Source organism: Bicyclus anynana, chromosome 4 (assembly GCF_947172395.1).
Source record: "Bicyclus anynana chromosome 4, ilBicAnyn1.1, whole genome shotgun sequence".
Taxonomy (NCBI): Eukaryota; Metazoa; Arthropoda; class Insecta; order Lepidoptera; family Nymphalidae; genus Bicyclus; species Bicyclus anynana.
This window is the reverse complement of record NC_069086.1, coordinates 9,213,897-9,238,069: the sequence shown is the minus strand read 5'-3', so window position 1 is coordinate 9,238,069 and position 24,173 is coordinate 9,213,897. Positions and strand designations below refer to the sequence as shown.

General features: G+C 37.1%; 1 protein-coding gene across 2 annotated transcripts in view; it reads right to left on the bottom strand.

Annotated features, from left to right (window-relative positions):
- Positions 1 to 24,173, bottom strand: part of LOC112051425 (NAD(P) transhydrogenase, mitochondrial) — a 29,735-nt gene that overhangs the window by 3,583 nt on the left and 1,979 nt on the right. Inside the window, exons 2-22 of one of the 2 annotated variants that reach the window (XM_024090056.2) lie at positions 23,553 to 23,736; positions 22,278 to 22,432; positions 21,265 to 21,405; positions 20,639 to 20,761; positions 19,821 to 20,008; positions 14,789 to 14,944; positions 13,962 to 14,166; positions 12,013 to 12,219; positions 11,413 to 11,493; positions 10,584 to 10,729; positions 9,235 to 9,323; positions 8,633 to 8,717; positions 7,763 to 7,876; positions 7,049 to 7,215; positions 5,505 to 5,642; positions 4,835 to 5,052; positions 3,648 to 3,799; positions 2,877 to 3,030; positions 1,367 to 1,471; positions 741 to 860; positions 248 to 339 (exon numbers count right to left, since the gene is read on the bottom strand). In XM_024090056.2, coding sequence (XP_023945824.2) covers positions 248 to 339; positions 741 to 860; positions 1,367 to 1,471; positions 2,877 to 3,030; positions 3,648 to 3,799; positions 4,835 to 5,052; positions 5,505 to 5,642; positions 7,049 to 7,215; positions 7,763 to 7,876; positions 8,633 to 8,717; positions 9,235 to 9,323; positions 10,584 to 10,729; positions 11,413 to 11,493; positions 12,013 to 12,219; positions 13,962 to 14,166; positions 14,789 to 14,944; positions 19,821 to 20,008; positions 20,639 to 20,761; positions 21,265 to 21,405; positions 22,278 to 22,432; positions 23,553 to 23,713 — 2,997 coding nt within the window. In that variant the 5' untranslated portion in view covers positions 23,714 to 23,736. Of the gene's footprint in view, positions 1 to 247; positions 340 to 740; positions 861 to 1,366; positions 1,472 to 2,876; positions 3,031 to 3,647; positions 3,800 to 4,834; positions 5,053 to 5,504; positions 5,643 to 7,048; positions 7,216 to 7,762; positions 7,877 to 8,632; positions 8,718 to 9,234; positions 9,324 to 10,578; positions 10,730 to 11,412; positions 11,494 to 12,012; positions 12,220 to 13,961; positions 14,167 to 14,788; positions 14,945 to 19,820; positions 20,009 to 20,638; positions 20,762 to 21,264; positions 21,406 to 22,277; positions 22,433 to 23,552; positions 23,737 to 24,173 lie in introns of both variants that reach the window. The other variant, XM_052881382.1, reaches the window with a different exon arrangement.

Here is a 24,173-nt window from a genome sequence, read left to right as displayed (position 1 = left end):
ATTTCACACCCGCGCAGTCTTTACCCCCGTCGCCCGCATATCATGAACTTGCCAGACTATAAGCCTATTAACATTAACATTTAAACTAATCGGATCAAAAAAGTGAGCGGGACCCTTAGTTTATAAACTACCTGACTTCTACAGTAGAGGATGTATGTATGTTGAAAAATTAAGGATATTAATATTCCACAAAATAATCATCCAATAGGTCTACAACATGTAGACAGACCAATTTAATGAAACTTACTTGATCAGCTTTCCACACTTTGAGTACAGGCATTCCAGCGATCGGCGAATTAGGATCATCTTCCGCTGCACTGTTCACGGTGTCGTTGGCACCTGTCAAACAAATTATAATAGAATCATCATCCAATCAGATACTTATATCATAAGGACTGTGAGTCTATTGTAAAGTAGGTTGTAATTAGGTAGACATTTTTTTCTTTAACAAGCTAACTTTAGTTTGACTGCAATCTCACATTGTATTTCGTCATAGTGAAACCTAAAACTGTAATTAATTCGGATTCCTTTCCTACGCATCTACTACCAAATACATCAATGGTAGTTAAGGCGAAATGCCAGTAAAATATGTTTAGAACTTTAGTTCCAATGTCCCATAAATTCCCAAGAAATACTTAATTATACAAAAAACATAAATAAACATTTTGTACTCTAAAAAACAAAAATTTGCGGTTCGCCCAATTAAAAAATGTAAAATTATATAATTTCAATGAACTTACCAATGACAAGAACGAGTTCGGTTTCAGGGAATTCTTCGTTGATCTCTTCCATTTCCAACACGTCGTCGTAAGGCACGCCGGCCTCAGCGAGCAATACGTTTAACTGTCCAGGCATACGTCCTATGAAAGAAGCCAATTTATTAACTTGCACATTTCTTGCATTTTCAAACTTGAAACAAAGATTGAGAATCAAGGAGATGTTTGTTTAACTATAATAAGACGTTTAAAAATTCCCATTAGCTTAGCTACACCAACGGGTGTTTTATGATTATATAATCAAACATTCATAACGCAATATAATGCATGGTCACCACAATACAAGTAATCGACTGGTAATTATAACCTACTGCAATTTTTTAAAAGCGGTGCAATTTTAATACCACAGAAGTGTTTTAAAAGTCATGATATTCAGTCCTTGAATAAGTCTATATTGTTATTGAAGATGTTCAGAAAAACCGCAGACACATTTCGTATTTCTAATAATATATTATGAAGGTTGTTGTGATATATACAGGTATGATGGTACATATATTAGACAACTTTAACTTATTGATGTAAATGACGTCAGTGCTTCAGCTTAATTGATTTTGTCTACAAATACAACAGTATATACCATGGATGCTTACCTGCAACAGGGTGAATAGCAAAACGCACTTTCTTGCCGATTCCCTTGAGAATGTCTACTAGTTCAGCGATTGGGTATTGAGCTTTAGCCACACATAATCCGTACCCTAAAACAAATAGGTACATTTGAGAAACAATCGAATTATTAATTATTCTACCATCTATTGTCAAGGAAAAAGTGCTTGTACATACTTGTATTTGCTTATATCGAGAAAACATAGTAAATGAAAAAAACATACTAGATTATAAATTAAAATTATATAAAAAAATACCTGTATATAAAAAAATACCCTATAGATAGACGCAACATTTCTAAAAAAGGTCCTACTCGAAGAAAAAATCGAACTTGTACAAATATTTAATGCTTGCATTATTAGAATACTTTTCTGGTCAATGGAAGATAGCATAAGGTATCATGATACCAACACCTGGCGAACCTCCATAAATGGCAACATCTTATAGGCCTAGCAGCCTACTGCTGCTTATTGGAATGCTGTTCGAGAGTTACTGGCATACTCCTCAACTCGAATAAAGGAACCTTTAGATAGCTAGCTTTTGTTTGTCTTTTGTTATAATCTGTCTTGCTTAATTTTGTGAATCTAGCTCACTCCCAGTACCTACATGTCTAGTTTTCCATGGTTTCCATGGTCTAGTTTAAATCTATGACATATGGAATACCGAAAATTGTACGATAGAAACACTTGAAGCCATTAACCACCTCTATCAAAAGACAGTCTCGCTAAATGCTCGCGTCATCTTCATTGTTCATTGTTTGCCTTTAGATGCACACTTTGTTTTGAGGACTTTATACAAAAAAAGTTCTCAAAACAAAGAGTACGTCCAAAGCTAACCCTTTCACTCATTGTGAAATTCTGTTTCTGGAATATGCTCTGCCTCTGTGGAGAAAGAAACTGTTGCTTTCTTTGGAAGAACTTCACTTGTGGCTTCATCTAGTGGCTCTTGTAATTTTATGCCCTTTATGTTTGTCAGAATATTAGATAAATGGTTATGTTAATAAACCAATCCCAATTCTCAGAAATTAATTTGGAGTCTAAACTAAATTCCTTCTTGATCAAAACTGTGTCAACATCTCTCATTACAGATTCCTCTGCTGCTGTATGTTCCTCTTCATTGGTGTGATTGCGGGCAAAATTAGGAACTAACCACTGTGACTTATACTCGTACGTACAAATCACAGTAGTCAGTTCCTAACGTTGTCTGCATAACTTCGTTTATTTGTGCTTTATTTTCTATAATAACGGAATAAATAGTCAATGATGGTCAATCAAATAAGGTGACAAAATGTAAGACAGGTTTAAAAGTGAAAGAAACTAGTTATTTATTAGTTTCTGAAGTATACTCACTAAATTTTCAGAGAAGTGTAGGTGTTGGTGCGTCCTAAAGAGACCCTTAAATCCCTTTGAGTTTTGAGATTTTTCTCAATCACAAAATCGATTTGAGGCTAGTACGGTGAATGGAATGCTAAAATATTAGTCTCATCATATAATTTACCAGGAGTGATGATGATGGAGGAGGCACGATGGATGAGGTCTGCGACAGAGTCCACGTTCAGCTCGGTGTGAGTGGCGCCCGCTGGCCGCGCCGAGCCGCTGCCGACAATGCCGTAGCCGCCCAAGATCACGTTCGGCAGAGAACGGTTCATGGCCTGTTACATCACATCATTATTAATTTGTCTGTTGTTTCTACGTAGTACTAACTGGCGAAGTACTAACAGTCACTAAAAATGAGAGTTTTTACGTTGATATGGAATGCATCTAGAGATATAAAAGTACATAGAGCTGTAACACGAGTATATACGAGCAGTGGCGTAACTTTATCATTGGAGGCCCGTTGAATGGGGTCTCAACAAATTTTCACGTATTTTTCTCTGCCACAACATAGGTACGCCACTGAGACGCAAACCAGTAACAATAGTAGGTACAGAAGTGATGTAATAGTGGATTTATATTTCAATTATTCAATAGTGAATTTAATTCACACCATATACATATTTAATGAAGAGACTATACATATTTGGTACTTTTCCGGCCATGAGCCATGGAGTGGCAAAAAAATCATCAAATTAATTTTTCGCGGCTAGTTGCGTCGACTGAAACCAGAAGGGTTGGCTCATTTTTTGCTCAAAGGATCAGCCTGGCTAACCACCGCGGAAATGCATCCAGTATTCTTGTCACCATTCCACGTGAGCATGATTTGTATAGTTGTTAATTATTTATTATTATTAACAGATAAGTTAGCTTAACAAACACACCAAAGCCTTACCTTGCACATGATGTACGAGAGGATCGCTCCCGAGCTGCCGATGAGCGCGCCCACGATGGTCATCAGCGAGTTGTTGAGCATGAAGCCCTCCGCACACAGCGCCCAGCCCGAGTAGCTGTTCAACACGGTGATAACTACCGGCATGTCCGCACCTGCCACCAAAGTATATTTTTATTTAATTTTTTTTTTATTCTTTACAAGTTAGCCCTTGACTACAATCTCACCTGATGGTAAGTCATGATGCAATCTAAGATGGAAGCGGGCTAATTTGGTAGGAGGAGGATGAAAATCCACACTCCTTTCGGTTTCTACACGACATCGTACCGGAATGCTAAATCGCTTGGCGGCACGGTGGCGGTAGGGTGGTAACTAGCCACGGCCGAAGCCTCCTACCAGCCAGACCTGGACCAATTAAGAAAATCTCAATCTGCCCAGCCGGAGATCGAACCCAGGACCTCCGTTTTGTTAATCCACCACGCATTGCGGCGGAATCTAAAAAATTGCTTATTCGTTGCGATCATAAGAAAGAGAGCGATGTTATTGATGCACTGCATGCAGCCGTTATTGGTGCCAATCAATAATATCATTGGTGCAAATCAAAATTTTTTGAAAATTGACTTGACATTTTGACGTCATGGCACGCGATCGCATATCTATATCGCTAAAATAGCGGTGTTTGGATGCGTAGAATAATGTCAGATATTTTAAGTGTTTATTTTGCAGCAAATAATTATGTTCCCCACCCTAGCGTCGGATCCTAACGATACCCGGTGACAGTCTTAAATGTATTGTTTCAAGGAAAAAGGACCCTGTGGCTAACTTTCATTAGTTTTGCAATCGAATCCAAAAATATACGTGTTATTATTCCTTAATAGATTATCTACTAGCAGGATTTCGCGGTTTCGCCAGCGTAGTTCTCATTCCCGTGGGAATACGGGGATAAAATATAGCCTATATTATTCCCTGATATATTACTCCCTGTAATATATCAGGGAGTAGGTAGTAGTTTTCAATCAGTGAAAGATTTTTTCAAATCGGTCCAGTTATTTTTGCGTTGCGTTAGCATACAAAAACACAAACCTGCCCTCTTTTTAACTGACTCCCAAAAAGGAGGAGGTTCTACGTTCGGCTGTATGTATGTTTTTTTTTTATTTTTATTTTTTTATTATTAGTGTAGATTTAAATACCTCCGATAGCAGCTGTCAAGGTCAGTCCCTGAATGCCGCTGAGCAAGGCAGCAGCGGACAGCAGAGGCAGCCCCGGGGCTTCAGGGAAGGCGAGCAGGGCTCCGCCGCAGCCCAGCGAGCCAGCGAGCAGCCCGGCGTTGATAGCATGGCGGCCCGGCAGCATCAGCGGCGCCGACGACAGCACGCCTTGCAACTTACCGTACGCGACTAGCGATCCGCTATTAAATTAATCAACGTGGATTAAAATTCAAGCATACTTACAACCTAATAACTACTGTTTAAAGTTACTTTAGTATTAATTTTGCAGCAAACAATATAGTCCAGGATCCGTAAAACATTTTGTACAACTGATTACTATCAAGTTAATTTTTCGTAAGTAGATTCATCTCGAGACGATCAACTTTTTTATTTACGAAAATTCTTGATTCTGGTAGCTAACTGTGTTATCAGGAAATGAGATAATGTACCACGCAATTTGTAGGACATTGTGGCTGTTAAGTTGTATAACTATTAATTATGCAACAGTAAAAAAAAAAACAGCTGGTTAGTAACAACTTTTGATAAACTACCCTCCCCCCAACTTGTATCAATGACGAGGTTAGTAAAAAATGTTACGAATGAAAACCTCCGTTTTTTGAAATCGGTTAATAACAATTGAATTTCTACTTACGTGAATGTGATGCCACCAATGTAGGTGCCGAGGAAGAGCGAAGTCTTGAGCGTGGCGGCGGTGGGGTCCAGCGCCATGGCGGGGAAGTCGTGCATGTACGTCGCTATACACGTCAACACCGCTGCCATGCCCACCAAACTGAAAAAAAAAAAAATCGTTATAATGTAGTAAAAGTAGTTTTAAGAGATTTAGAATTTTATTTCTATGGGATGCCAAAAATAAAATGACACTGTAGTGTCAATAGATGCACAGCCTAGACTGTCAATAGATGAGTCTATAAATACAAGCCTCGGACAAGAGGAGGCAGTTGCACTTTGGTGCTACAGCAGTACGTACCACGAGGTACTAAGTAGATACAGTGTTCAACCAACTGGATGTGATAAGGCGAGTGATCAACCGATCACCCAGAGAGTGTGCGAACACTACAGACACTAACAACGAAGTGACGCGATAGCCTAGTGTGGCCTCTGCCTTCCATTCCGGGCTCAGACCAATTATAGAGGACCTGTATCGCACTCATAGTCACGAACAAAATTGTCTGTCATTTTCTGAAGAAAATGAGCTTGGATTTGGTATATATCTTATACTAAATTAGAAGTTTTTGCCCGTTTTTTACACAAATCAATTACACAAAAAGGTATTTTTACGGAACTCTTTAACCAACGAACACGATTACAACTATTTAACATCGATACTATAGAGACAGTTTCTATAATCGCATTAGATCGTTAATCATATACTTTGACAGAAAAGTAACGTCTAGCGAGGCAGGTCCTATACAATAATTGGTCTGAGATTCCGGGGCATGCACTTCCAACTTTTCAGTTATGTGCATTTTAAATACCACAATGTCTCAAACGCTGAAAGAAAAACATCGTGCGGAAACCTGCATACCTGAGAATTTTCGTAATTCTCTACGTGTGTAAAGTCTGCCAATCCGCGTTTGGCCAGCGTGGTGGACTAAGGCCTAACTCCTCTCTTTTTAAGAGGAGTCTCGTGCTCAACAGAGAGCCGAATATGGGTTGATAATGATGATTGTACCATAAGCACAAGCAACAAAGACACACAGTTGATTATTATTTAAAAATTATTTTAGCGGACGTCTACTAACTGTAAACTACGTCTCTGTCAAATTTCAGCTTTATACCTCAAGTGGTTTTCGAGATTTCGTGATGAATGACCTTTTGCATGTATAAAGAGTGCTTTATAAATTTCATTCATAAAGCACTCTTTATAAATGTGTATCATTTCCCATAACTTTCATTAAATATGTTGAAATAACATGTGTTCTATAATTAATATTTCCTTTGTAAATAGATTTTTAAATGTGTCCCTTAAACGCATCCTGGTGATTATGACGTAGCCAAAGTTTAAAACTTAAAAATGGAAGGATAGATAAAGACGTGTGTTACATGGATAGTCGAAATTATTTGATTTACTGTTCGGAGTTCGGCTCCTATAAGTGGTCTAGTCAACACCTTAAAATTATAGGACTAATACTCCCCAGCACCCTGTATTATTTAATTTATTAGCATTTAATTTACCTGTGGAATCCAGCCACAAGTTGAGGCAAGTCAGTGATGTCTATCTTCTTAGCAATAACACTTCCGATGAGCCCACCGATACCAGCCACGCCGAGCATTTGCGCCAACACCTCTGCATTAGGCGTCAGCATTCCCAAGGTAGCTGCTATTCCTCCCGTTACACCGATCTATAAGGCAACACTCACTTCAATATCTATTTTAAACTAGTCTAAATGTTTTTTGATATGGTAACACATCCTCATATTACTAAAGAATCATCACGGCAAGACGAGCGTATAACCCAAGTGGCCACGTTTAATATTATTTGTACTGTAACGACACAATATTTGTTTTGACTTTACAACAAATTTTACAACTTTAACCGGTACAGCAGACAAGAACATTACTACTACGTCTTTTATTAGCAAAACTAAAACGAATTAATCGAGAGAATAATTTAAATGATTGGAAGTAAAAATTTTAATTGAAATACAAGTTATTTTGGCGTAGGAATAATGTTCTATGAGGTCTATAATGTCTCAATGCCTTTACAATGATCAAAAGATCGAAGCTTATGTCATCAAGATTACAATGAGCGGGACTTGGGTCGAGTCTTTTGGCTACGTCTTAGCTTTATGAATGCCTTTTCTAATCATCGGATGCACGTTAAAAAGATTTAAGTGACTAAATATCTTAATTATATGCCATTAAAGTCGAAATTACAATAACTCTTACCATTCCGAGGTAGTTTCCTTTTCGCGCAGTGGTCTGCGAGCTAAGGCCGGCTAAAGCGCCCACGCAGCATAACGAAGACGCGAGGTACGCCATCTGGTGTACTTCAGGATATCCCTAATACAAACAGCGCTGATTATTAAAAAAAAAAAAACAAGTTTTCTGAACTGAACAGATGTAATTGTTTCATATAGAATGTATAATATATATGTACTAAGACATAGATATGGTAACAACAGTAAAAACCCAATGTCTGGGCCAATATCAAAACACAATTTGTTTAATAAATTTACTGAATATTTCATGCTATTCAAATTCAATAATTTAAAAGGTCGTTACCCTATTCACTTAGATAACTCCTGTAGCCAAGTGGCACGTCGATTCTCTTTCTACGATAGCAAACGCTTCGAAAACTAGAAAAATGTATGGGAATGACATTTGCTATCGACAGGTCACGTGATCAAGATCTGTCATTCCCATACATTGATCTAGTTTTCGAAGCGTTTGCGATCGTAAAAAGAGAATCGACGTGCCACTTGGCTACAGGGGTTTGACCTATGAACTTACGTTGAAAAATATAATACGATTAGTGTCCTTACCAATTAAATTCCAATGGTACAAAGTCGCGGATAACAACAAATATATTTATGAACTAGCTGACGCCGCGCGGTTTCACCCGCGTGGTTCCCGTTCCCGTAGGAATACGGGAACAATATATAGCCTATAGCCTTCCTCGATAAATGGGCTATCTAACACTAAAATAATTTTTCAAATCGGACCAGTAGTTCCTGAGATTAGCGCGTTCAATCAAACAAACAAACAATAATATTAGTATAGATGTGACTGAGCTGCTTCTTTGGAAGTAATGTTTACCTGCATTGCCGTTGTAAGGTATCCTCCGAGCAAAGCCGCGGCAGGGATGCTGTACAGATAACCATATTCTGCAGGGTCTCCTGGCCTACAAAATAGGTTAATTAGGATTTTTTTACTTTAGTATGTAATGCAAGTTAACATAAAATAGGCTAGTTGACACTTTTTTTTAAATAGTCTTATTATTATACTTTTTGAGACGTGATTACCTACATGAAAATTTCAATTTTTAGATATTTTTTAACAATTCGAGCCGAAATGCCTGTCGGTCATGATGGTCTATACTTCAACTGTTTCATGACGTCACATTAAAAACAAACGGAGCGTTTGACAAAAGTATTAGTTTAACAATTAGTACATCAAGTACCAACATTGTGACGTCACAAAATGGACGACAGCGTTTTTGACGTTTGGAAAATTTGAAAAATCTATGATTTTAAATAAAGTTTCATAAGAAATCCTTAACATTTATTAATAATTGATATCGATACATATTTCGGACCTTCGAACACGGATGTGTTCTATACGAAAGTAATATTTTTTATATTAAATTTGATATGAGTCAACTACCGATATATTATATCAAATGAAGCGGGATATTTTACCTCTTGAACATATCCAACATACGCTGTGTGACCAAGAATCCACCGAACACGTTAATAAATGAGATCAGAGCTGCAGTACTGGCTAACCACTGCAAAAGAACAAGTAATTAAATTATAATATGATATATATTATTATAGCCGAGAGAGCCGTGAAAGCCCAGTGGATATGACCTCTGCCTCCGATCGATTACGGAGGGTGTGGGTTCAAATCCAGTACGGAGCGTGCACCTCCAACTTTTCACTTGTGTGCATTTTAAGAAATTAAATATCACGTCTCTCAAACGGTGAAGGAAAACATACTGGAGAATTTTCTTAATTCTCTGCGTGTGTGAAGTCTGTCAATCCGCATTGGGCCAGCGTGGTGGACTATTGGCCTAACCCCTCTCATTCTGAGAGGAGACTCGAGCTCAGCAGTGAGCCGAATATGGGTTGATAATAATAATAAATAAAAATATATTATTATTAATACTATAAATATTTACATAATGTTTTATAATTAATGCATAAACGATGCATTCAATATAAATATAATAGTAGTTAACACGCGTAAAGAATAACTATATAATATTTACAGGTGAATAAGGAAAATAATCATTGCTATCATTGAACATATTGAATTTGTAAAGAAAATATAATATTCATTGTTCTAGAAAATTAATTCCAGCTATCATGAAATATAAATACTAGCTAGGCTATTTGGTCATCACTGCCTATCCCATAAAGATATATCAATGGAAATCGAGACGAAACCCATTTGTAATTAATATAAGTCTTTTAATACCATTTCTTGAAATAATATAAAAAAAAATCCAATTTTTTTTTAACTCTATGTCTGACAAATTGATCCAAGCTTCAGGTGACCTAAGTGCTGGCGAATATTTGACCTAAATGATAAGCCTTGCTGTCCAGAGGGGTGATAGCGCCAGCGTATTAGGTACCTTTCCCATGTGTGAACAACTAGATATACATAAATATAAGTTTACATTTATATTTATTTACACAATATAAATTTAAATTGAATATACTATTAATTCTTAGTTTTAAATTCATTTTTAATTAATATGTATTTGTTGTTGCATGAACAAAAAACATTACATTGTTGGGCTGTCATTGAATATTATGGGCATATTATCTGTCTCAAACAGTGAAGGAAAAACATCGTAAGTAAACCTGGATACCTGAGAATTGTCCAAATTCTTTATAAAGTGTGTGAAGTCTACCAATCCGTATTGGGCCAGCATGGTGGACTATTGGCCTTACCCCTCTCATTGTGTGAGGAGACTCGTGTTCAACAGTGAGCGGAACATGGGTTGTCAATGATGAATATCTAAATTCACTACTAACTTTACCTGTACTGGGGTCTCTGGTACGTAGCCGCCGCCCATTAGCAGCAATCCTCCAACAGCTGTGATGCCTGACACTGCATTGGTCACCGACATAAGGGGAGAGTGTAGAGCTGGCACCACTCCCCATACTGTGTGATAGCCTACCACACCTGCGAAAAACAAAGTTGTATTAAGTACCAGCAGACCATCAGTCGAGTGGTTTCCGTTCCAGTAGGAATAAATTGATAAAAGATATTCTATAGCACTCGGGAATAGTAAAGCTTCCCAACGGTGAAAAAACTTTTCAAATCAGTTCAGTAGTTTTATTTATTTATTCAGCATTCATGCTTGTATTATTGTATTAGAAATTTGTTACTGTGTGATTAATAAATATTTTTTATACATTTACTTAGGTATTAATACATTAGTTGGCTTAATCTAAATGTTGCATGATGCCCTGTCAGGACATTGCTAATGTATACTATATCTATACTAGTTTCAGAGCCTATTCAATGCAAGCACGATTATTATATTATGTATGTATTACGTGTATCTATTTCAGATAATGGAGACGTGATAGCTCAGTGGATATGACCTTTGCCTTCGATTCGGAGGGTGTAGGTTCGAATCCGGTCCAGGGCATGCACCGCCAACTTTTTAATTGCATTTCAAGAAATTAAATATTGACGTGTCTCAAACGGTGAAGGAATATAACATCGTGAGGAAACCTGCCAGTGTGTGAAGTCTGTCTGTCTTACCGCTCTCATTCTGAGAGGAAACTCGTGGTCAACAGTGAGCCGAATATGGATTTCTTAATGATTTAACATACCAATTAATGAAAAAATAAACATACCAGACAATGCGAGCGTCGTAGTCATAGTTGTGAATGCAGGATTCGGTGACACCATACCGAGACCTATTATACTAGCTAAACCTGGAAATATAGAAAATTACATAAGATTAACAATTAAAAATTTTATTCAGGAAGAGACCCTACGTAATGAAATGCTTCTCAAAATATTTCAGTTCATTTAATTATTACCGTTTTTATATTGCGTATTTAGTTATTATAATGAACTAGCAGTGCATAGCAGTTTTACCCACGTAGATCTTATTCCAGTGAAAATTTCAGGATTCCAAATAGCCTTTGTACCTATTCCAGATAATAATTTATATCTGTACCAAATTTAACGAAGATACATTCAGCCCTTCTGGAGTTTTTTCATATTACATTACTAGCGGACGCCTGTGACTTAGTTCGCGTGAATTTCTATTTATCACAAATCTAGCCAATTTTCTGCTTCAAAGTCCCATTTATTACTGAACCAAAATTTATCAAAATTAATTCAAAGGTTTAGCAGTAAAAAGGTAACAGACAGACAAATAGACACGTATTTCGCATTTATAATATTTATATATTTATTTTGAATCTTTCGGTCGTTAGAAATCTTACCCGTAGAATATAGGAAGGTATCCTTCAACGTCTCATTGAAGGGATTCGGTGGTTCTTGTTTGGCAGCGACGGCGGCCTTCACCGGGGCCTCCGCTGGCGGCATGCTGGGCGCGGGCGGGGCCGGCCACAGCAGCTCGCCGGCCTTCAGGACAATGGCCCCGCGCGTTACCTCGTCCTCGAGGTTGATGTGAAAGTGGTCATCGGTACCTATCAACAACAGAAAAAAAAGAAACCCTGGCTGAGTTTGTAGGCCCAAGACTTAAATTTTAAGTGTACGACATTATGTACCTATTACAAGTTACAACATAACCTGACATTTCAAAAGGGAAGTGTGTTACCCTTCTTGCAGTCAGGTAAAAAAGGGTTAAGATTTTTATGTTGAACAAACATACTTACACACAAACTTTCTTTAGTTTGATAGTACCTAGGTGTAAGAAGATTGAAACAAGCAGTATTTATGTAAAAAAAATAGTTGTTCCTTCTTAAAATTTGGTCAGTATCTCCAAAGACAGAAGAAAAATTATGATAAAGTGATAACTATAAAAACTGTAAGCTTTATAGGCTTTGCCGGTGCATTAGTATATTTTTATAACTTAACTAGCGGACGCCCGCGACTTCGTCCGCGTGAAATTCAGTTTTTCACAAATCCTGCGGGCACCATGTATTTTTCCGAGATAAAAGTAACCTATGTAACAATCCTACTAATATTATAAATCGCGTTTATAATATTAGTAGGATTGTTGTCTACTACAGTAAAGTTTCATCATCAACAGTTCAGTAGTATTCGCGCTAAAGAGTAACATTTGTTTATGACACAGACTCTCTTACAATACAAGCGAAAATTCTGTTTTCAAAGCATAATTAGAATTAACATAACAATGATATCATATCTTTTGTTTTTATTGTATGTCGAACAAAAGTTATGTAACCGAGAAATTATTTATTGTTTGTCCCAAGAAATATACTAATCCATTTATCGTATTATATTCAAACTAAAATTTTGATAATTTACTTCTACATGTTTCGTTGGTACTAAATTGATTGATGGTGATTACAATGATATGCTGGTAGTTATGTTTGTATAATAGCAAATCGCATTAGGATTAGTGTATTATCTGGTGGATGAATAGATTATAATCAGTTAAAAATAAACCCGACTGAAAAGTAAATTATCGTTTATCGGGCGATTTACGTAAATATATAACTAGATTAAAGACTAGATGTTTAGAAAAAAACCGTGTTCTAATCGTAAACCGTTTAACAATTATTGTTATGTATGTGTTATGCTTTCATAATTATAATAAATATATAATACTTAATACTTAATTTCTTACTTACCTACTTCTAAAACTATTAAAGCATAACCAATTAATTGTACCTCAATGTTAAAAAATAACAACATATACTAAGTAGGTGTATAAGTATTATACCAATAAGTAGGTATCTGCCTAAATAACAGAATAACAAATATTGTTAACAGATAAGTGTTATCTCTAGAACACTTGAGATATTTTTGGTTTCTTATTTCATACCGACATTTTAAGAGTAATCATATTTACCTAGTATTTTTTACAGAGCACGCCTGGGGAACTATTGCCAGTATGTTTAATTTAGCCCCCAAATTGCATGCACCGTGTTCTTAGTAAACAGGTAGGTACTACACGTGCCGATCTCCTTGAAGGCTCGAACTTAATCAATGAGATTATTATTTGTATTATCCATAATAACTATCTATCCAGTTATACTTACTTTAAATAATTTAAAGTTATTTCAGTGATGCTATTACCTATCTTTTCTACTCAGTTAAATGAACATATTTTTATAACAATAATTTAAATTATCAAAATCAGATAAACAAAATCGTAAGGAGTGGAAGTGTCGCATTTATATACGATCGATTTGATGTATTACACCCTAATGCATTTGCGATACACATTTATCTTACTTACCTATACTGAACAAGAAGGCGGATATGTTATTGGCGTACAGTGTGGAGGCATGGGCAGGCATTCTGCTCGGCAAGTCTGTGAGGCCGATGTGCGTGACGTCATTCACCTTCGTGATTTTGCCTTTCGTAGTGGTCTGCACGTTGCCCCCCATCTCGGCTGCCAAGTCTACTATAACACTGCCGGGTGCCATGTCCAGCACGGCATCCTGAAAGTAACCATACTTTTTTAGTAAACTGAACTAATTATTCATCATTATCAACCCATATTCGGCTCACTGTTGCGCTCGACTCTCCTCTCATAATGAGAGGGGTTAGGCCTTAATCCACCACGCTGGCCCAATGCGGATTGGCAGATTTGTTGCGGATTGAAAGTTGGAGCTGCATGCCCCGGACCGGATTCGAACGCACACCTTCCGGAATCGGGTAGAGGTCATAGCCACTGGGCTATGACGGTCCTCGAACTGATTATTATTATTAAGGATCCCTAAGAACTAATATGTCTATTGATAGATATGATACTGTACGGAGCTATGTATTATCGACTTTCAAGGAATTCCTCAACGCTACACCAATTGGTCAATCGGCATCTGCTCGAAGTCTTTCTCTCTGCCACACGATGAGTCCGGCTTTGATGCCATAAATATTTACAAGGGGAGAGGATTTGATCCTGAAGGTATCTCTCCACTTATTAAACTACGAGTAAAATGTCAGAAGTTTTTAGACTGACTTTAGAACTGCCAACTAACCGTTTTTAGAGTAACTGCCGACTTGATACTTAAGTATCAACCACACATATGTTTTCTGTGCCACAATACTATACAATCATACCTCTAAAATAAGAACTGGCGCAGGTTTCCCAGGTATAAGGGCCGTAGTAATGACTACATCTGACGTCCTCGCCTCTTTGCCGAGCAACGCTCGCTCGGCGTTGAGGAACTCCTCACTCATCTCCTTGGCGTATCCACCGGCTCCAGCGCCTTCTTCCTGCATCAAATCCAACAATGATAATCATGATGCATTAATTTTAGTCAGTATTCAAAATTTCAATCTTTCTTATGTCCTTAAACCTGATAGATAATGTAAATAAATGATAGAAATCAAAAAGATATGATACTCTTGGACGCCCGCGACTTCGTCCGCGTGGAATTCAGTTTTTTACAAATCCCACGGGAACCATGGATTTTTCCGGGATGAAAAACCTATGTGTTAGTCCAGAGTGAAATCTATTTCCATTCCAAATTTCAGCAGCGTAAAGGAGGAACAAACATACACACACACAAACTTCCGCCGTTATAATAGTAGTGTGATACCAACAACAAAGAATAACATTTAATATAATATGTGTATAATATCTATATCGAGGCGCAGTAGGAAAAGCTGAAATCGGCCGGTAAGTGGCACAAGACTACCCTCTATAATCTATAATTATTTACTCTTTGCACAAGCACAAGAATATGTCTGACAGAGAGTTACATGTTTGTTCCTTTTGACGTGGAGACCCCTTTGCCATGCCCATGCAGTCGCAGTGCCAAAAAAATCCCCGAATAAGTTTCACCGTGACTGGTGACAGAAGAGAGGCTTTTTTTTGCACAAAAGATCCGCCTGGCTGTCTGAAGCAGTAATGCTGCCAGTATTCTTCTATTTCACGTGGGTATGATTTGTATAGCTATTAGGATAAGTTGGCTTAAGTTTCCTATTGTATTCTTTCATAATAAAGATGTCTATCTATACTAATAATATTGAAGAGCTTGTTTGTTTGATTGAACGCGCTAATCTCAGGAACTACTGGTCCGATTTGAAAAATTCTTTCAGTGTTAGATAGCCCATTTATCGAGGAAGGCTATAGGCTATATATTATCCCCGTATTGCCACGGGAACGGGTGCCACGCGGGTGAAACCGCGCGGCGTTAACTAGTACCTAAATAAGGTAATTTTTTTAAAATGTTTGCGAAAAAGATATTGTAACTTTTGACCTACTCGGTAATTACACACTGAGAACAAAAGGTAGGAAGGAAAAGAGCCTACTACATAATGTATTTTTAGAATTTTGTGATAAGTTAATCTTTAGGAAATCCTCGGTGTTTTCACTAAGGATTTAATAAAGATCAATTTCTCAGATATAAAAATCTGACGGACAGAAAACAATAAGTACAAGAGATAAATTTTGTAAAGTAGGCAAGTGTGATTAAATGTGTGAAGGTAAATGATTGCATAACCATTCACTCGACATATGTACCTACACTTCAAATGTGAAGATAAAAGCTATCCCGCGGTCGGTTTTTTCTAAAGATGACATCAGTGATACAGTACTATTGTTCTTTTCTCATGTTTTCACATAATATGTCGATACAATGATAATTTTATACATCCAATGGATTAAATAAATGTATCCAATTAGAAATATTAAAAAATATTTTAGAGAAATAGACTCTTCTCAGAATCGTATAATCGTTTTAAAGTCAGGGTAATGAATAATAATTGAGAAATTTTATATACCGCATCACACTATAGAGGTGTCATACAGGCATAAAAAGTATATTAAATAGTCATACATTTATTATTTTCCATTTATTTATTTATCATTGGTACACGTGCGTTCCTACTCTAGTCAAAACTCTTGTGCACACCACTGGTTACTGGAAGAAACGCCACTCAGGGCTAAGAGCATACTTTAGACTACCCTAACTGTATCCTATCCCTAATTAAGAGTACCTACATGGTCACTAAATTAATATCAAGTAAGATCGCAATCAACCATTTGTCGTTGATTAAAATGTATAATATCGTAGGGATTTATTTAAAAAGTGTAAAAGTTATTTATGTAAGTATTTATTAAATTGTATCCATATTGTATCCACAAAGGTACAATCGTGTCTGACAATTCTATAAATTGTTAGCTCATTTACACATTATCCTCAAATATTAGCGACCTAGATTATGATAATTGTTTTACCCACATGTTTGACTGGAGTTACACGGCAGACCTTGAGATATAAAATAACAAGTTCACACAAACGCGACAAATAAAGATAGCAAGTTCATAAAGTGTCACACAAATGTACCTAAAAAGTTGGTAAAGGAAATTGATAAAATACCAAGTAGAAATTGAAAGTGTCACGTAGTTGCAGGATAAAATCACAAACGTTTTGGTGATAAATCGTTTATCACGTGTCGGGGGTTTATTTGATATTAATGATAGCAACTGTTATCAACCACTGCATTCATATTGAGACAGGTGTGACGACAAAATTGCGGCACTTTTTTGTTACGTAACTACGAGTAGGTTAGGAACATATATTAAATTTGAAACACGTGAAACAATAAACATTAACTTTGCTTGACAAATCTTACAAAATTTAAATAAATATACAAGTACATACGAAAATAAAAATATAAGTCATCATCATCCATCATCGTCATCCTATCAGCCGATGTACGTCCACTGCATGACATAGGCCTTTTGTAGAAACTTCCAAACATCACTATACTGAGCCACCTGCATCCAGGGAATCCCTGTGACTCGGTTAATGTCATCAGTCCACCTAGTGGGGGGTCGACCAACACTGCGTTTACTAGTACGGGGTCGTCATTCCAGCACTTTGAGACCCCAACGTCCAGCGGCTCTTCGAACTATGTGCCCCGCCCATTGCCACTTCACCTTCGCAACTCGTTGAGTTATGTTGGTGACGTTGGTTCTTCTGCGGATCTCCTCATTTCTGATTCGATCACAGAGATACTCCTAAAATAGCTCGTTCCATCGCCCGCTGTGTGACTCTGAGCCTAAATATACATATAAATACATACGAATAACATTATAGTTAAATATAAAAATAAGTACATACGAATAACTACAAAAATATGAGGCGAAGAATAATAAACGAATAGGTAACTATAAAAATATGAAATGCACATCAGTGATAAACCTACCTAGGTTACTAGGTGAAAGCTAGGCACTAGGTGGAATTACTAAACTATCTAAAATTATCACGACCTAAGAGACAAAGTCTATATTCAAGCGATCTCAATCATCACAAAATGCCATACAAACCTAACATGTGTTTCTAGTAATTAAGGCCAGATAATATGACATGTTAAATAGGGCAGTCAGGGTACCTAGGCAGAGAACATTGAATTATATGCTTTATTTAGATGAATCATAAAGTCAGCACTCTTTGAATGCATGAACAATGTCATAGCAGCTATTTATTGTTTTTATGTTTTTTGTATACCTAGTGATGTAGGTACAAATAGCTGATGCACTGCGGTTTCGCGCATAGTTCCCTTTCCAGTGAGAATACGTGTGAAATAATGTGGATTTTAGTAGTAAAAATATTTTAAAATCGGTTCAGTAGATCTAGAGATTACCCCTACGATACCACAAACTTTAGCTCTTTGTTATATCTTTATAGAAATATAGATTTAAATCATGAAATCAGCCACTTCCTCTTCTCTATATTTTGACTTTGAAAGTCTGCTTAAAGAAATTACTCCCTAATCATATCGTTGTTAAAGATATACTGTTAGAGTGAAGTCACACGGTGCGGTGTGGCGCCGCACCGGAAACATTTTGCCGCATCACTGTACTGTACACATGTGGTACGCGGCGCTGTAGCAAAAAGTGTGCCTGACTGCCTGCGATACGGCGCCGGAACGCAACGTCTGGCATATCATTGATTTTTAACCGACTTCAAAAAAAGGAGGAGTTTTCTCAATTCGACCGTATATATTTTATACACCGCACCGTGTTGCGGTGAGGCGCCAGAACGCACCGTGTGGCATATCTATACTAATATTATAAAGCTGAAGAGTTTGTTTGTTTGTTTGATTGAACGCGCTAATCTCAGGAACTACTGGTCCGATTTGATAAATTCTTTCTGTGTTAAATAGCTCATTTATCGAGGAAGGCTATAGGCTATATTATCCCTGTATTTCTACGGGAACGGGAACCACGCGAGTGAAACCGCGTAGCGTCAGCTAGTCATTGGTATTTAAGTATATGCGCCGCAGCGACACCGCTCCGGCGCCGCACCGCTACCGCACCGTGTGGCTTCTCCCTTATATATAAGGAAAATAATCTAATAACACATTTTACGTAGCTATTGTTACGTTACGCACGAGTGATCCAGCTGTAGGTCTAATCAGCTAATATAATGTCACTTGTTGAATACCTCTTTATCTACGAGTACATAATTATTAAGCGATGTCGTAATACAATGGATATTAGAGTCGGATATTGTTCATTGTTACATATTACTGCTACTATACTATAGGTACGTAAAATGTTATATCACGGATCGTAATTCGTAATACATCAGGCTAACTGACCGCACGCAACGCCAATCTTAGATTCTAATTATAGATCGCAAAGCTAAAAGTTTTACTTAATAAGTATTTTGTATCGTAAAATAGGTAGCAAAGGAAATTTTTACTGTCAAAAAAATCTTTTGGTGCCATTTTTGCAAGTGGCGAGTATACATGGTGGCAAACTTGAAATTTGAAAAGAGCACGTCAAAATCCACACAAAAATGCCGAAATCCTTTTCAGATAAAGTTATTACTTCTCTGTTAGTTCTACCCTGTCGTGATACCCCGCACTCCTGTAATGCGCGGACGCGGCATCGACTTGCCAATAGATTCGTTAATTTATTACTATTACCTATATAGTTGCAGTTGCAGCACGTCTATGGCAATATAAAAAAATATTGTACAAATTACCTATTGAAAAAGCAATTGAAATATTAAATTACATTAATTTATAATACAACTTTTTCAAATTAAACAGTAGGTAGATACACAAAAAGGTAAGTCCGGCTCCGCCTATTGCGCCGCCACTGGCTTAAGCGACTGCTGCGTCTACAAACCTTGATGTCCATAGTGATGAACTGCGCCCCTAGACTCTCAATCTGCTCGCGCACCGCAGGCCGCGTGTCGAAGGCCCGCACCGCAGCTCCCATGCAGCGGGCCTGAGCCGCCGCCGCCAGCCCGGCCACGCCTCCGCCCACGACCAGCACTCGGCATGGAGGCACGCGACCTGCCGCTGTCATCTGACCTGTGTCATGTGTGAAAAAAGGTTATAAATCGCCGCACTCAGCGTTAGCATAGTCGCACGTTAGGTACGTAGGCTAGTTAACACATTTTTTAAGAGTCTTAAATTGTTCAACTAGATTGAAAAAAAAACATATTTTTTTGATCACTAGGCATGGAGGCACGCGGCATCATTCTTGAATTTTCTTCGCCGAAAAGTGACTTTAGTGACTTTCTATTCCCTCACTTCACGTGACCTCATCAACCCATCATCGATTCTCTTATTAGTGTTCGGTCGGTTCAGTCTATTGAACGACGAGTCTTCTTAGAACAAGACCGCTCGGCTAAGTGCAGTTTTATTACGGAGTTCAAACACATATTGAAATATTCCAAGGCATGTTGATTTTTTCATTGAGTGTTTATGGTTCAAGCATATATTTTAATAGTTCAAATTACAATCTTATACTTATACATATTAACAATACGATAAAAAAAAAAATTAATAATTAAAATATAGTGTGTATGTTTAATATGGATAAGCTTTGTTTCCAGTGATTTAAATAATTATTAAAATGTTTTTGAACATGCTGTACAAAATTGCATTTGTGTGAGTCATCACAGCTATAAGAGAGTAAGTTCATATAAAGATTCGTACCGGAAAAGAAGCGTGGAAAATGTGCAGCGGCCTCGATGACAGCGCGGTATCCTGATACATTTGCCATGGAGCTCAGAGCGTCGAACACTTGCGCGCGACTTATACGAGGTATACAATCCATGGCTGCAAGACAAAAATAAGCATCATCATTTACAACTTATATTCGGCTCACTCTTCACAGTTTGAGGCACGGAATTTGTTTTAAAGGCAGAGACACGGACCTCTGCCTTTGATTCAGAAGGCGTATAGGTTTAAATCCGGTTCGAGGATTGTACCTCCATCATTAGTCTATCCTATAATCCCACTGCAGTGCACAGGTATTGTTCCTCTGGGATTGTGGGACTTAGACTCACCATGTGTCTCGAAAGCAACTTTTAATTAATTCAACCACTGCGACGGTCCTGTGTTGCTTTTTGATATCGCTAAATAAATCTGTCATTGAAGGTTACACAAAATTACACAATTTTATACAAATGAATTTCTTGTTATTGAATATACCTTCCTGCTAAATTTAATTTTTGTACATCAAGCGGTTTTTGAGATTTGGTGATGAATGACCTTTCGCATTAAGATTAATGTAAGTCGGTCACGTCACGTAAAGTACCAACTTTTATTTTGATACTTACCAAAGGCGTTTATTTTTTTCGGTCCCAATTGCTGTATAAGGCTTTTATTCTGTGCAGGATAGAAAAATGATATAAGCGTAGATTCCTCGGCAACATTTTGAACTTCACTTTCAGCTAAAGGCCGAACTTTTAGAATTATATCTAAAAAAAATAAAAAATAATAATTATGTTATCTCTGGTAGTATTCTTTATTATGTATTTTTATATCGCTATAGTAGAGGAAAAACGAGCATGAGAATCGCCTGATGTTAAGGGATTAGTGCCGCACACTTGAGGCCCTGCTATAGCGTCGAGAGATTTGATTTGGAGAGATTTGTTTGATATCTTTTATATAACTTCTTATTAAAACTGAGGAAATACCTCAGAATGTATCTCAGAGCAATTACCTTTGGAATTGTATCGCACTCAAATTCACCAACAAAATTGTCTGTCGTTTTTTGAGGGGGATGAGGTAAATTCACAGATCGAAAATAAACAATTAATATATTACGATTTTCACAGAACTATAAATTTAAACCGTGATACATACACACGTGTCATTTTAATACATTGAAACATCGATTCTTTAGATGCAGTTTGTATAAACACGTTAGATCATGATCATATACTTTTGACAGAGGGGTAACGTCTAGCGAGGAAGGTCCTAAGGTTACTGGTCTCAGCACTTTACATGTGATTGAAAGAAATGATCTGTTAAATCGGTTGGTGGACAATAACCAGGCTTCCAGATGGTATGGATTGAACCTTGTTTATTAGAGATACGCGTATAATGTTATATTGATATCAAAATTTCAGAACCATGATGATGAAAATTATTATCTTATTAAAGATCAAAATTATTAACCATTATTATCTTATGGTCGGCGAATATCTAGTGTTGTGCTGCGTCTCACTGGATATGTATATCCCTTGGTTTTTTATAAATCATGCTATGTAGGCTATTTTGGCATAAATAGAGATTCATTCGAATATACTTAACAATAGATTAGTATATATATGTGTAGTATGTTTACTTGATTGATATGTGTCCTTTAAACTAGTAATTTTTGCCCCAGCTTCTTCGTACGCCTTGTTTGGAAAATTTGCCAGCACACCGGCATTTTCTTCGATATTAACGCTGAATCCCTTTTTGACTAATTTACTAACTACCGCCGGTACTACTGCTACCCTAGAAACATAAATTAAAACAAACATTCATCACCCCGAAAACAAAATAATCAGATGGTCCAGGATATTAAAGAACTTTCTTTTATACTGATGATGAAACATGGTGATGGATGGTTATGTTAGGTCGATCAAAATTATACTTAATGCCAGCCATACACAATCACGATCGATGTGGGCAGTGAAAAAATATCGAAATACATAATCATAGTTATGGTTTCGATATTTTTTTCACTGCCCACATTCCTAAACGTCTTACAGGCTTGACAGTAAAAAATATCGAATTATTTATTAAAATTCATAAAACACGACACTATGCATGTTGAATAAAATTAAAATCATCCGATAGACGCCATGCGTATTTAATTTTTTTTGTATAGTTAATCTTGTCTTATCCATGTTCTTATCAACATCCATATATACATACGTAAGACTAGGTTCCCAATTGTTAGCTGTCGGGCCTGGATATTAAACGGACTTTCCAGTGGTGAATCATTTTATATAAGGCTATTCACCCACCGTAACGTCCGATTAAAATTTGGGCCCGACAGCCATTATAAGTGGGAACTCGCTCTTACATGTATGTTGATGATGATAATAATATGGACAAGACAGGATTGTAACGTCATGATATGAGTGGCATCTCGTGACCAAGGGGTGTGGTGGCAAATTCGTTAATTACTTGTCTGTCACGCTTTAATATGATATGTGTACAATGTACATCAGTACCGCTTTTCTGTAACGATGTTTTTATAACTCGACAGTGTGAGTTTCGAATTCGTCACTATCTCTTTCTATCTATAGTATTGCGTCAGAGATGGAGTGATAGAGTCTAATTTGAGATTCACACTGTCGAGTTTTAGAAACATCGGGATAGAATAGCGCTAGGTCATTGTATAATATTGTATTATCGTATCGTAGTTATCTGTATACCAATTTTTATAGTACAGAACGTGCGGTGCGTAGCTATCTCGTCGATATTAATCAATGCAATAAAATTCTTGATTGACTTCGATAGCTCAGGCTAATTTAGATCACTATAAATGTCCTGTAGTTAAGTGTAGTTGCAAGCTACTTATTTATTCCCACAAAAACACCTTTGAAGACTAAAATATAAGTAATACCTTCGTTCATCCTGCCATATTTCTTTTGGTACTCCGACACTAAGTTTAGTGTATGGAACCCCCTGAACAGGCGGTGGTGTGGAGGATGTGCTGAACAGTCTTCGTTGCCATGACTTTGGTAGCGGCTTGCCGATGCGGAGGACTCTCACGCAGCCGCACATTGTTATAATAGCTCACTGGTTTTCTAAAAGGATTTATAATTTTCAAAACAGATAGGTACATATAGTCAAAGAGGTACATTTTTACTCACAAGAACGTTTATATTATAGCTATTGCATACCTACTAGTCTAAACTCAAAATCGTTGTTTTGTTAATACAAACAACTACAGTAAAATTATCGAAAGCAAGCTTTGTAACGCGATAATGCAGGTACATACTTAAAGTGGCTCTAAAGTATGCTTATGCAGGTAACAAAACCCTAAAGATTATTTCGTGCAAAAAACTTTGGGACTCCTTCCGGTTCTTCTGGATAGTAAGAACAATTCGCATTACGCAATACGCTTCTATCGCATAGTGTTAGTCAGCAGCTATGCTACTACCTGATTATTTAGAATGCTTTCCAAAGTTTACTAAAATTAAAAGTGATTTTGTTTGCGCCTATTGTTGAGAGAGGATAGGCG